Raw genomic sequence first — 13,568 nt, forward strand, 5'->3', positions numbered from 1 at the left:
CCAGATAGATTTAATTGATATTTATAGGACATTCCATACAAAAACAGCAGATTACATTTTCTTCTCAAGTGCGCACGGAACATTCTCCAGGATAGATCACATCTTGGGTCACAAATCAAGCCTCAGTAAATTTAAGAAAATTGAAATCATATCAAGCATCTTTTCTGACCACAACGCTATGAGATTAGAAATGAATTACAGGAAAAAAACATAAAAAACACAAACACATGGAGGCTAAACAATACGTTACTAAATAACCAAGAGATCACTGAAAAAATCAAAGAGGAAATCAAAAAATACCTAGAGACAAATGATAATGAAAACACGACGATCCAAAACCTATGGGATGCAGCAAAAGCAGTTCTAACAGGGAAGTTTATAGCTATACAAGCCTACCTCAAGAAACAAGAAAAATCTCAAGTAAACAATCTAACCTTACACCTAAAGGAACTAGAGAAAGAAGAACAAACAAAACCCAAAGTTAGCAGAAGGAAAGAAATCGTAAAGATCAGAGTGGAAATAAATGAAATAGAAACAAAGAAAACAATAACAAAGATCAATAAAACTAAAAGCTGGTTCTTTCAGAAGATAAACAAAATTGATAAGCCATTAGCCAGACTCATCAAGAAAAAGAGGGAGAGGACTCAAATCAATAAAATTAGAAATGAAAAAGGAGAAGTTACAACAGACACCGCAGAAATACAAAGCATCCTGAGAGACTACTACAAGCAACTCTATGCCAATAAAATGGACAACCTGGAAGAAAGGGACAAATTCTTAGAAAGGTATAACCTTCCAAGACTGAACCAGGAAGAAATAGAAAATATGAACAGGCCAATCACAAGTAATGAAATTGAAAGTGTGATTAAAAATCTTCCAACAAACAAAAGTCCAGGACCAGATGGCTACACAGGTGAATTCTATCAAACATTTAGAGAAGAGCTAACACCCATCCTTCTCAAACTCTTCCAAAAAAGTGCAGAGGAAGGAACACTCCCAAACTCATTCTATGAGGCCACCATCACCCTGATACCAAAACCAGACAAAGATACTACAAGAAAAGAAAATTACAGACCAATATCACTGATGAATATAGATGCAAAAATCCTCAACAAAATACTAGCAAACAGAATCCAACAACACATTAAAAGGATCATACACCACAATCAAGTGGGATTTATCCCAGGGATGCAAGGATTCTTCAATATACGCAAATCAATCAATGTGATACACCATATTAACAAATTGAAGAATAAAAACCATATGATCATCTCAATAGACGCAGAAAAAGCTTTTAACAAAATTCAACACCCATTTATGATAAAAAACCCTCCAGAAAGTGGGCATAGAGGGAACCTACCTCAACATAATAAACCTACCTCAACATAAAAACTGGAAGCATTTCCTCTAAGATCAGGAAAGAGACAAGGATGTCCACTCTCACCACTATTATTCAACATAGTTTTGGAAGTCCTAGCCACGGCAATCAGAGAAGAAAAAGAAATAAAAGGAATACAAATTGGAAAAGAAGAAGTAAAACTGTCACTGCTTGCAGATGACATGATATTATACATAGGGAATGCTAAAGATGCCACCAGAAAACTACTAGAGCTAATCAATGAATTTGGTAAAGTTGCAGGATACAAAATTAATGCACAGAAATCTCTTGCATTCCTATACACTAATGATGAAAAATCTGAAAGAGAAATTATGGAAACACTCCCATTTACCATTGCAACAAAAAGAATAAAATACATAGGAATAAACCTACCTAGGGAGACAAAAGACCTGTATGCAGAAAACTATAAGACACTGATGAAAGACATTAAAGATGATACCAACAGGTGGAGAGATATATCATGTTCTTGGATTGGAAGAATCAATATTGTGAAAATGACTATACTACCCAAAGCAATCTACAGATTCAATGCAATCCCTATCAAATTACCAATGGCATTTTTTGCGGAACTAGAACAAATCATCTTAAAACTTGTATGGAGACACAAAAGACCCCGAATAGCCAAAGCAGTCTTGAGGGAAAAAAACAGAGCTGGAGGAATCAGACTCCCTGACTTCAGACTATACTAGAAAGCTACAGTAATCAAGACAATATGGTACTGGCACAAAAACAGAAACATAGATCAATGGAACAAGATAGAAAGCCCAGAGATAAACCCACGCACCTGTGGTCAACTAATCTATGACAAAGGAGGCAAAGATATACAATGGAGAAAAGACAGTCTCTTCAATAAGTGGTGCTGGGAAAACTGGACAGCTACATGTAAGAATGAAATTAGAACACTCCCTAACACCATACACAAAAAATAAACTCAAAATGGATTAGAGACCTAAATGTAAGACCGGACTCTATAAAACTCTTAGAGGAAAACATAGGAGGAACACTCTTTGACATAAATCACAGCAAGATCTTTTTTGATCCACCTCCTAGAGTAATGGAAATAAAAACAAAAATAAACAAATGGGATCTAATGAAACTTCAAAGCTTTTGCACAACAAAGGAAACCATAAACAAGATGAAAAGACAACCCTCAGAATGGGAGAAAATATTTGCAAACGAATCAACGGACAAAGGATTAACCTCCAAAATATATAAACAGCTCATGCAGCTCAATATTAAAAAAACAAACAACCCAATCCAAAAATGAGCAGAAGACCTAAATAGACATTTCTCCAAAGAAGACATAGAGATGGCCAAGAAGCACATGAGAAGATGCTCAACATCACTAATTATTAGACAAATGCAAATCAAAACTACAATGAGGTATCAACTCACACCAGTTAGCATGGGCTTCATCAGAAAATCTACAAAGAACAAATGCTGGAGAGGGTGTGGAGAAAAGGGAACCCTCTTGCACTGTTGGTGGGAATGTAAATTGATACAGCCACTATGGAGAACAGTATGGAGGTTCCTTAAAAAACTAAAAATAGATTTACCATATGATCCACCAATCCCCCTTCTGGGCATATACCCAGAGAAAACGATAATTCAGAAAGACACATGCACCCCAATGTTCATTGCAGCTCTATTTACAATAGCCAGGACATGGAAGCAACCTAAATGCCCATCGACAGACGAATGGATAAAGAAGTTGTGGTACATATATACAATGGAATATTACTCAGCCATAAAAAGGAACGAAATTGAGTCATTTGTTGAGATGTGGATGGATCTAGAGACTGTCATACAGAGTGAAGTAAGTCAGAAAGAGAAAAACAAATATCGTATATTAATGCATGTATGTGGAACCTAGAAAAATGGTACCGATGAGCCGGTTTGCAGGGCAGAAGTTGAGACACAGATGTAGAGAACAGACATATGGACACCAAGGGGGGACAACTGCGGTGGGGTGGGGATGGTGGTGTGCTGAATTGGGCGATTGGGATTGACATGTATACACTGATATGTATAAAATTGATGACTAATAAGAACCTGCAGTGTAAAAAAACAAACAAACAAAACAACTAATACTAAACTTTCATTGGGTTATCTGTATGGAAGTATGTTAATATAAATGTTTCAGACATTACATGAAATTTCTAAAAATCTTACATGTTCTGGTATAATGTTATAAGTCATAATTCTAGTTATTACTTTAAAATGTATATCTTAGAAATAACTAAATTTCCTTGTCAATTGCACTATTATGAACTTTCATCAAATCTTTAACCGTGGTCATTTTTAAGTCTTTTGTCATTTACAGACAGTTCTGGGTGTACTCTGATGCTTTTGCAAATATGTTCCTATAAAAGGGTTTCATCTTCAAGGAATTCATAGAAAAGACTCTGACAAGTACAGGTTTCTGGTAACTGTACTGCTGAACTGAATGAATAAGCATTTTCAGAACTCTAATGAAAAACTGATGAACTCATAAAAGTGCTAACAAAAGATCAAGATGAAAAAAAAATTAATTACATGGGACTGAGTGAACTGATGAGGATTATTATAATTTTTGTGACTTTCTGTTTGAATTAAAAAAAAAATCCCACAAGAACTCAGAAGCAAAGAATACACAAATCAATTTTCACTGCAAAGTAAAGGAGCTGTTACAGTGGAGGATTACTGGACTGAATGTCAATATTATGACATAGTATGAGTGTGTTTCATGTTTGGTAATTGCAATCATTGTTGCTTTTGTTGTGGTCATCCATTTACAATGCTTGGTGTCAGTCTATTTATCTCTTGTAAAAATAAAATACAGTGTGTGTGTGTGTGAAAAAAAAAAAAAAGAGCAGAAAGACTTGGCTTTTTATTTTTATTTTTTGGCTGTGCCATGCTACATACACGATCTTAATTTCCTGACCAGGGATCTAAGCCGTGCCCCCTGCAGTGGCAGTGCAGAGTCCTAACCACTGGACCACCAGGGAAGTCCCAAGACTTGGCTTTTAACTTAGCTAAATTTCTCAGTAGCTATGTGACTTTGGGTGAGTTTTGTCATCTCTCAGGGACTGTTTTCTTCCATAACAAATAAAGATGAATGGCCCCTAAAGGGTTGTGGTGAGGATGAAAAGATTAATCCGGTAAATCTCTATCAGATACAGAATGAGCTCTCCATATTGGTTATGCAAAACTCTGAAAGGAGGACAATGAATTGCCCCAAATCAGAGGTGAATGAGGCTATGGCTCACAGAAGTCAGTGAATCAAGAGAGCCACACCTCTGCCTCCAAGCAGTCCAGAAGGAAGTTCTCCTTCACTCAGCACCTGGCCTTTTCTGTATTTCCTCATTGGTGTTTCCTGGCATTTACTCTGCTCTGGTTTCTCCAGGACCCCAGCCCGGCCACACCAGTGTTGCCTCCCAGTCACCCACTGAAGGCTTACAGGACTTCTGTTCCGGACTAGCTTTCTTGCCAAAGTGGGCACACCCAGAGCCAGGAAATAACCCTCCTTCCTTGCTCATTTAAAGTCCTGGGAGTCCTGGACAGCTTTACTGGGCCCTTGGATGCAGGTGGAGCTTGAACATTGGACTCGAGGACAAGAGCATCTCTTTGGACAAAGGTAACTCCTGCTCCTCAGAACCATGTGTGGGGAACCTTCTTTCACTGCTCTGTGTCCAACCTTGAGGAGCCTCTCTGGGCCTTGGTCCAAGACACAGGGTGTCAGAGGAGCTGGGACTGCTTCCAACGGTGTAGGTGGTGGTTTGCTTACTTCCTTTCTGGGGATGACTATAGAATCAGGCGCTGCAGATCCTGAGGCAAAGAGGGATGTGAACAACTGGTTCTCATTGTGGGAAGTTTGTGGTCTTCTTGGGAAACTGTCCTGGGATCCTAACCATAAGCCCAGAGGTGGATGTCCCCTAATAGTCAAAATACCTCATGGCGCCCATGGATGTCCTTGCACAGGACCCTTAGAGATGTCTCTTTGGATGAGGGATGGAGGATGATGGGGGTAAGAGAGACAGGGTAGCTGCCCATTATTTAGGATGTTCAAGCTTGAAGTCGGGAGAATTGGTGGCTTGCCAGCTGTATGGAGGGCTAAAGGGAGATAGGCACACATTCTTTCTTCCTTCCTCTGAATCCAGAGACTCGCTACACTAGAAGGTGGTTGAGCTGATGCACCGGAACCTCCTAACAATCCCAGATGTGACGGATGAGGGCATCCTAGGGCCACTGCAGCCATGACAGTGATGGAAGCTTCCATCTGGGGTTTTATGGCCCTGGAACATGATTTCCCATCCTTTATCTCAAATGTGCATCTATTGATAAGATAGGATCTCAGGGCAGCTTTCTCAAAATTTTTTTTTGCACAGAATTCTGGGGGAGGGGAGAGAAACGGATAACATGTTTTTGTTCCCTCCTCCCCGACAAGACCCACTGCGGACCACAACCTGTCCACCATCTGATCTACTTTGTCCTCTTCACAGAAAGCCCTGAAGCCAACATGGAGATTAATCCCCAGGGTAAGTGGTGAATCACAAACCAGCTTGGAAATACTTCCATCTACCCTCTCCAGAGAAAGAGGGGACAAGGGCCACTATCATTTGCTCAAGTTGTAAATGTGTTTGCTCTTGCTAAAATACTCAGATCACAAAACCCGCATTTGAAAATCTTATTTAGCTCTTTTCTTATGATGTGCATTTAGAACTGCTTATTGATTTTGGTAAAGAGGGTAAAGAAGAAACAAATAACATATTGATGACTGATTTAAATATATTTGGTTTTGTTACTACCAAGAAACTATCAGTCAGGAAAAAAGACAAGTCACTGATAACCCTAGAAAAAAGGGTGACTATTGAAAATCTCTTGGACTATGAATGCCTGGAGCTCCTTTCAGATGCTTTCATTCACAAACCAGCCCCTGCCTTATTTTCCTTCCCTTTCTCCTATAGTTACTCTTTGTCAGAGCAGTAAATCTCCCCCTAGGAATTCAAAAGCCTTTATTACCAGGATGCAATAGGAGTCCTGAAGTTTATAATAACCTCATGTGTATTTTGTGCTTTTCTGTCATCTGGCAGTACAATCACTTCCTAGTTACCATCTTATTCGTGATTCTCAGCAGATGGTGTGGGTCCTAAAAGGAAATTGGTTAATAGCAGTTCCTTTTGGCAGCAATGTGGAACCTGGTGAGTGACAATCAAAGCCACTGCGTTGCCTCTTAAAGGGACATCAGCTCCACTGGGGATGGGGTTGAGCTTGTGTGAGCCTGGAAACCAGCTTCTGGGAACTGGGGACCAGCTCAGTGTCCCCAAGGATGGCAAGAAAGGGCAAGATGGTTCCCTCACATAAAGGAAACCCGTACCCAGAAATGAGGGTGTGATGGAGTGGCAGCTCTCCTTACCAAAAGAAAATGTCCTTAGTTAAGAAGGGATTATTCCTTCAATTAGTAGCTGGCCTTCTCCTTGGAGTTTCTCTCTTCTAACCATCGTAAACTCTGTCCTCAGATTTAAACTCCTAAATCTTTCCATTATCATACCTACACTTTTCTAATTTGCTGTCCTTTCTTCTAATAATGGGGGAATATTCCTTCCTCCCATCACTCCATCACATGTCAATTATACCTCAATAAAGATGAAAAAAAGTTAATCCAAATCAGCTTCTTTCCTCTCTTGTTTGTTCCTTCAATGTTTGATTTAATTCCTCTCTTCCTGGCATATCCCATCTTTGTCTGTCTACTGGATTCTTTCTATTGCTGATAGACATGCTCTAATATAACATTTCCAAGCTTAATACTAAAAACCTCCTCTGGATTTGCACATTTCATTTCTACAACCATTCTATTTTCCTATGTGGCAATCTATATACTGCTCTACATAAAATCATAGTCATGGAAGAGTTGGTTATACAACTTGTCTCCATTTCCCCTCTTGTTCACGCTTACATCAAACAATAGAAATTCTGAACTGTTCTTTGCCCACTCCTCTCCAGCTTCTCTTTCCAAGGCCACCAGACCCACTTCTCTGTCCTCATATCTGGTTCCTCAGCAGCAGTCAGCATAATTGATAACTCTTTCTTTCTTGAACACTCTCCATCTTCTCCTTTGGTAAGAACATTCTCTGTGGTTCACTGGCTCCTCTTTTGCATTCTCCTTTCTGACTCCACTTTCTCTATAAAATCTCCAGGTGTTGGAGATTTTCAGACCTCAGCCAGCCTACAATCATCCTACCACCCCTCTAAAGGGATTGAGAGCCGGTCTCTTGGATTGATGTTTTACCTCTACATTCTGGCATTCATGCTTCCAACCCAGACGTCGCCTCTGAAAATCCTACACATGTCCTTTTGATGTCCTCTCAGACATCTCTAACTACATCTATCCCAAGTGGAACTGTGGATCTGACTCCACAAACTGTTCATGGACCCAGTCTGGAGCCAGAAATACAGGAGACATCTTTATTCCTCCTTTTCCTCAATTTCCATTTAATCCATCAGCAGACACTGATGAGTCTATGTGCAAAATATGCCTATTTATGAGATAATATCATCTTTCACCTTGATCACTGTATCACTTCCTCACTGCCCTCCCTCCCACTTCACTTGTGTAGCCTCCTATCCAGCCATCACAAAGCATCAAGAGTGACTTTCTTACTATGTTAATTGAAGAATATCCTTCCCATCTATTTGTGTTTTAGGGGTGGGAGGTGGGGGAAAGGGAGCAGTGGGGAGATCTCAGGCACAGCAGTCTTCTTTTGGAGACTTGAACTTATCAAGCTCTTTTCCACGTAAGCATCTTTACATTTCTTTTCCCTGTCAACACTGTCATCCAACCCCCTCCACCACCGGATTCCCATTTCTTCATATACTAGCTTCCTCTTAGCTTTAAGGTCTTGGTTTGAACTTCACCTCAGCAGAGAGGTTTTTCGTGGTTCCTATTTCTCAGTTTGGTCTGTCTTCTACTGTCCCAGGCCCTGGCCACATTCCCCAAAGCAGGTGTTGCCTTTTACTGTGGTTCTGGTCATTTCTCTGCTTACATGGTTTAGTCTCATTTTCCGTGGCAATAATGACGATGTCTCTCCTGTTCTCACCTAGATCTCCAGGGTCTTGTCTTGAATGAGCACTCAATAAAGAATGTTGAATGGATAAATTCCCTCCCCCTTGCCCAGAAGGATAGATGCAGAACACACAGGCTCTTGGGAATCACCTACTAAATTAGTTGGGAATTAAATTCAACTGATAGTGACAGAACATCCACCAAACTGGGACTTAAATAAGGTAGAAGTTTCTTTCTTTCTCATGGAAAAGAAGTCTGAGAAGGCAGGTTAAGGCCAGTATGGTGGCTTCATCATGCCACCAGAATCCAAGGATTCTAGTGTTCTGCTTTACCAACTTCAAGGTCACCTCCACCATCATCTAAGTATGAAGACACAGAGTATAAGAAAAAAAGCTCCTCCCAGCCGAGTCAACTACTTTTAAAGGACATTCTTAGAAATCTCATACAACACTTCCACTCCTATCTCATGGGCTACAACTTAAGCATATGGTCAAAGTTAGCTGTAAGTGTGGTGGGAAATTTATTTTTATTTTGGGGAAGTAATGTACCCTGGTGACAGCTGGAGTTGTGATATTAAGGAAGAAAAAGGAAATGGGTTTCAGACAACAATGAAGGGTCTCTGACACATGGCTAGTTGGAGGACCCTTCTGTGGCGGGGCTCCTGGCTGCTTAGCATGTCCTGGCTGGGGGAGTAAGTGAGTGTCACATCAGAAGGACTGGCCTTTCCACTGCTTGGGGCCTGACACCTGTTTCCATTTTCCCTGTTTCCAGTCACTCTTTCCTTAATAGCATGTACAGGCACGGACTTTTACAGTACAGGAAAAGGTACTCCATATTACCTGGGAATCAAGGAACAAAATCTCTGTCTCTGCTGCACAGAAATCCAGGGCCAGCCTACTTTGCAGCTTAAGGTGAGTGGCTTTACAGCTAATGAGAGAAGTGCAATGAGATGAACTTTCAATCTCATTTAATATGTTACTGAATAAAAGTAACAGGTTTGCAATCCTGGATATTCAGTGTAAAGAAGGACAGCTGACCCGGCTGATTCCCAAATCAATACAAGCGACCTTTGGAATGGGTGTAACACTCTTTTTAATGTCAGAGTATCCTCTGCCAGCCAGAGAATACACCCATGAAAATGTTTCAGAAAGGCCAAAGAATGGTGGTTTCTCTATTCTCAGTCTTCTTTAACTGCCTCCCAGGAATTCTCTTAGGTGCTGGGATGCTTCCTTTTAAGCAAAGGCAGTGGAGACAAGAGGGGAGATTGTTAATCAGATTTTGCGGATGACATACTTATGGTCCCCGTACTGAAAGTAAGATTTGTAGTTTTGAAGTGAATCCTCTGCTTATGAAGGAAGCTGTAATGTATAAACCCACCTGGAGGTTGGGAATCTCGTGAGACTGGCCTGAACCATCAGATGGGTGCATCCATGAAAGAGACTTAAAATTCCCTGCCCCCGTTCTCAGGAAGACATGCTGCCTTAAGGAATCAGAAACACCTTGTGTGATGGGATCCTGGGGTGAGGCCAAGCTACTGGGAACCAGTGGGTTGCCTATTTTTAAAGCTGGTGTTCTCCTTTCATCTGCCTGTGTCCCTGGCCTCTGTCCCTCCCTTTGGGGAAATGAGACTCTCCCAGGGCTGAGTTAGTTTAGCTTCCTCCTCCCAGCAATCTTTTCCAACAAGCCTCTTTCCTACCCCCAGGAGGGAAATATCATGAACCTATATGGGAACGTCAAAGGGCAGGAGCCCTTTCTCTTTTTCCGCAGCAAGGAGGGCTCCGCTTTTGTCTTTCAGTCAGTCTCCTGCCCAGGCTGGTTCATAGCTACCTCCTCCATGGGGGGGCAGCCCGTCACTCTCACCAAGGAGAGGGGCAAAACTGAAAGCACTGACTTCTACTTAGAGGATGAAAACGAAATCCAGCCTGGGCTCTAGGTGGCTGGATCAAGCAGTCAGAGATTCTTCTGTTTGAAAACACAGTGGGTCATCTTAAGAGACCACCATGCACTGATGCCCACCCGTAGCCTACCTCATTCTCATCACTCCAAAACCATCTCATCCTCTGGACACCCTCTAGATAGCCTCAAGATATACCATGTCCCCCCCTACTTGAGCATCATTCCAGGGTGAACCTACGAGTCACTTTTTATTCTTTCTTGATCTTGTCCCACCATCCATCTAGTTAAGTCCACTTAAGTCAACATCCCAAATGCTTCTTGTAGCCTCTCTTCCTATTCCTTCTGCCAAGCCATAGCCTAGAGATGTGAATTCCAAACAGTTTAGTTCATACAACCCTATCAATAAAAGAATATTAATTATTAATTCTATGCATGTTTATTATAAATATTATGCACTCCAAAAGAGGAATCTAAAGGGTAAGATGAATGTGAAGTAAAAATTTTACATGTCTTGATAATCACGATAAACTCATAATATCATTAGTTAATAATCTGACACACAGTATATACTCTGGTTAAGATTAATTGTTAACCATAGTAAATGTAAATCAGTCTGTATTTCAAAGAATCACTAATAGTGGTTTACATTTTTTTCAGGCATCAGCTATGATATATTCTTGCTATTATTCATGTTTTCTAGACTCTAGTAGAACTTTCAATCAACAGTTTCTTTATTGAGTTGCTTTTAAGCCAGTTGTCCATTTTGTGAGGATTACTTTAGTTAAAGCCTGTGGTATAATTTATGTATTCACTTAACCAGTGATGTGTAAATTGCAAGTAACTGCAATGTTCTGAACATGAATGTGAGCATGTCAGGCTCTCTTCCTTCAGGAAACCTTGCCCTTCTATCCACATGACGAGCAGGTGTACCGGGATTTGCAATGGCTGGGAATCCTTCACCAATAGGGGATGGGAGCGGGTAGGGAAATGCTGCTCTCTTCCATCACTGAAGTGGACAATTCTGAGATGCATTCCACATGGTTCCTCAGAGGGTCCCAGCAGGACTGAGTCACAGTGGCCCACAGGAGTGCTGAGCTCAGGAACACCTCCTTGCATTGGCTTCCTTCATTTTCCTGCTTCAATTTCCCCAGCCCCCACTCTTGTTCCCTGGGATCACTTCTCATCATTCCAAGATAGACAGATGGAGAAAGAGAGGAGGGACAAAATGGCAGAATAGAAGGACCTTGAGCTCACATGCCCTCACGACAGATGGAAAAAGAGAGCGGTAGCAGTGTTATTTCCCTTGTTCCGGTCTCTGAAACACTGGTTTCTATGACTTTTTCCTCCAGCCTTTGAAATACTCTAATATTCAAGATGTTGATGCTGTTGTTGCTTTCTTAAGCTCAAGTTAAGGTGGCCTTACTCAGATCCAGGGCTGTTGACTGGTGAGTTATCCACAGACTGGCAGAGAGGGGGTTATACCTGTGAGGCTCAAGGATAGCCTTTCTCCTGAATCTCTTCCATTCAGCAACCTGAACCCCCAAATACAAGTCTATTTCAGATTCCTACTCCCTCCCACCCATCCTTTCCACTTTGGGTCAGTGTCTATATTTGCTTTTCCCTTTCTTCATCTCCAGTTTCTTTTATTCTTTGGAAGAGAAAATTTCATAGGCTCTGTGAGCTTGCAACTGAGAATTTTTGTCTCTCACTTAGGTTGAGAACTTTAATTTTGTTTATAATCTAATGTGACCTTGAGGCAAGAAAACACTAGTTATCAATGAGAAAGAAGAAGGGAAGAGAAATATGCAGAAAATAAACTGTCAATTAACTGATCAATTAGCATTTGAGTCATTTATAAGCAGAAGAGCCTTGATTATGAAGAAAATACTCCAGAGTCAACTCTAAGCCGTATGATTGGGTAATGACTCCAGGAATAAGTGGACAGGTCATGTGAAAAGTCGTAACATCACTCCTCATTGGTTCTCTACTTGGCCAAAGATGCAACTAGAAATGAGATACACACTAACAAAGATTGTGCAGCTGATAGAGTGCCACCTCCCAATATCTAATACCAACCATTAAAAGATCAAAACCTACACAGTGATGTTCTCTACTTCTGTGCAATTTAGAAGATCTTTGCAGATTAAAGCTCTGATTAATATCAGCTTCATCTGTGCCTATAATAGCAGCATGACCATAATAAAAGCTGTAACTTACTGACCAAGGTCAAAGCCAGCAGCAATGGTTTCCCTAAACTCACCATGTGGTTTCAACCCCAAATACCAGAACTTGGGTTTATTCTCAAGAGGAGTGTCAGGACCAATAATTTCAATCATTTAGCAAATGTTTTTTGAGCACTTATACTGTTCTAAATGCTGGGGATACAGTAGTAAACAAAGCAGAAAAACATATATCTAACCTCCTGGAACTGACATTAAATTTTGAAGGTTTGGGGGGTACAGTCCCTTACCCATGGTCCCCATCTACATTCAAACACATAGAGAATATACTGATGACAAAATAAAAATCAAAGCAGTGCCTTTATTTTTGATGCAGCTGAGATAGAGAAATGAGAGGTGCCTTCTACTCCCCACCTCAACTTTTGGGGCCTAAACTGTGTTCATCAACTCTGATCTCATAGTCTCAGGCCACTGTGATGATCTGTCATCTGCTAGCAGAACCAAGAGAATAAGGCAGAGGGTTAAGCTCCCAGCTGCTCTAGGCAGCCTCAGGGTGGAGTTGGTCCTCTTACCCACTGCTCTATGGTGGTCAGAGTCTTGTTGACCAGAGGAGTTACTTCTCTTCCCTTTGAGAAACTCACAGCCTCTGCTTATAAACTACTTTCCTCACAACCCATTCACTCTTTCCACTTTAAAAAATATTAATTTCAGCTGTTATTAATACATGGCTGCATTCTCCTGTAAATTATAAAAAGTAAAAACATAACTGATAAATCCAAATCCTTTCCCCAAACCCCAATTCCCCCCTCCTCATCCCAATGATAACCATTGTGATGTGTTGGCATCCTCGTGGTCCATTTCCTATGCATTTACATACTCATATGTACCTATTGGAAACACTTGGTGTTGTTCTGTGTGTGTGTGTTTCCCTAATTGGTATGATACAATACCTATATTCCTCCAACTTTTTTCACTCAACAATATGTTCAAATAGCTAGTTATGCTTATATGGATGGATCTATCTCATTCTTTTCAACTGCTGCAGTTTCCA

At 40.8% G+C, this 13,568-nt stretch overlaps 1 protein-coding gene across 1 annotated transcript; it reads left to right on the forward strand.

Annotated features, from left to right (window-relative positions):
- The first annotated feature begins 5,897 nt into the window (after positions 1–5,897).
- Positions 5,898–10,374, forward strand: IL36B (interleukin 36 beta). Its single transcript, XM_059943489.1, has 4 exons — positions 5,898–5,916; positions 6,472–6,579; positions 9,213–9,352; positions 10,144–10,374. The coding sequence occupies exons 1-4, from the start codon at positions 5,898–5,900 to the stop codon at positions 10,372–10,374; spliced, it is 498 nt and encodes a 165-aa protein (XP_059799472.1).
- Positions 10,375–13,568: the final 3,194 nt, after the last annotated feature.

Source organism: Balaenoptera ricei, chromosome 13, assembly GCF_028023285.1.
Source record: "Balaenoptera ricei isolate mBalRic1 chromosome 13, mBalRic1.hap2, whole genome shotgun sequence".
Classification (NCBI taxonomy): Eukaryota; Metazoa; Chordata; class Mammalia; order Artiodactyla; family Balaenopteridae; genus Balaenoptera; species Balaenoptera ricei.

Coding starts and splice junctions, on each gene's coding strand:
- IL36B (XM_059943489.1), top strand. Junction 6,580..9,212: donor TGGCAGCAATGTGGAACCTG/GTGAGTGACAAT, acceptor CCCTGTTTCCAG/TCACTCTTTCCTTAATAGCA. Junction 9,353..10,143: donor AGCCTACTTTGCAGCTTAAG/GTGAGTGGCTTT, acceptor TCCTACCCCCAG/GAGGGAAATATCATGAACCT.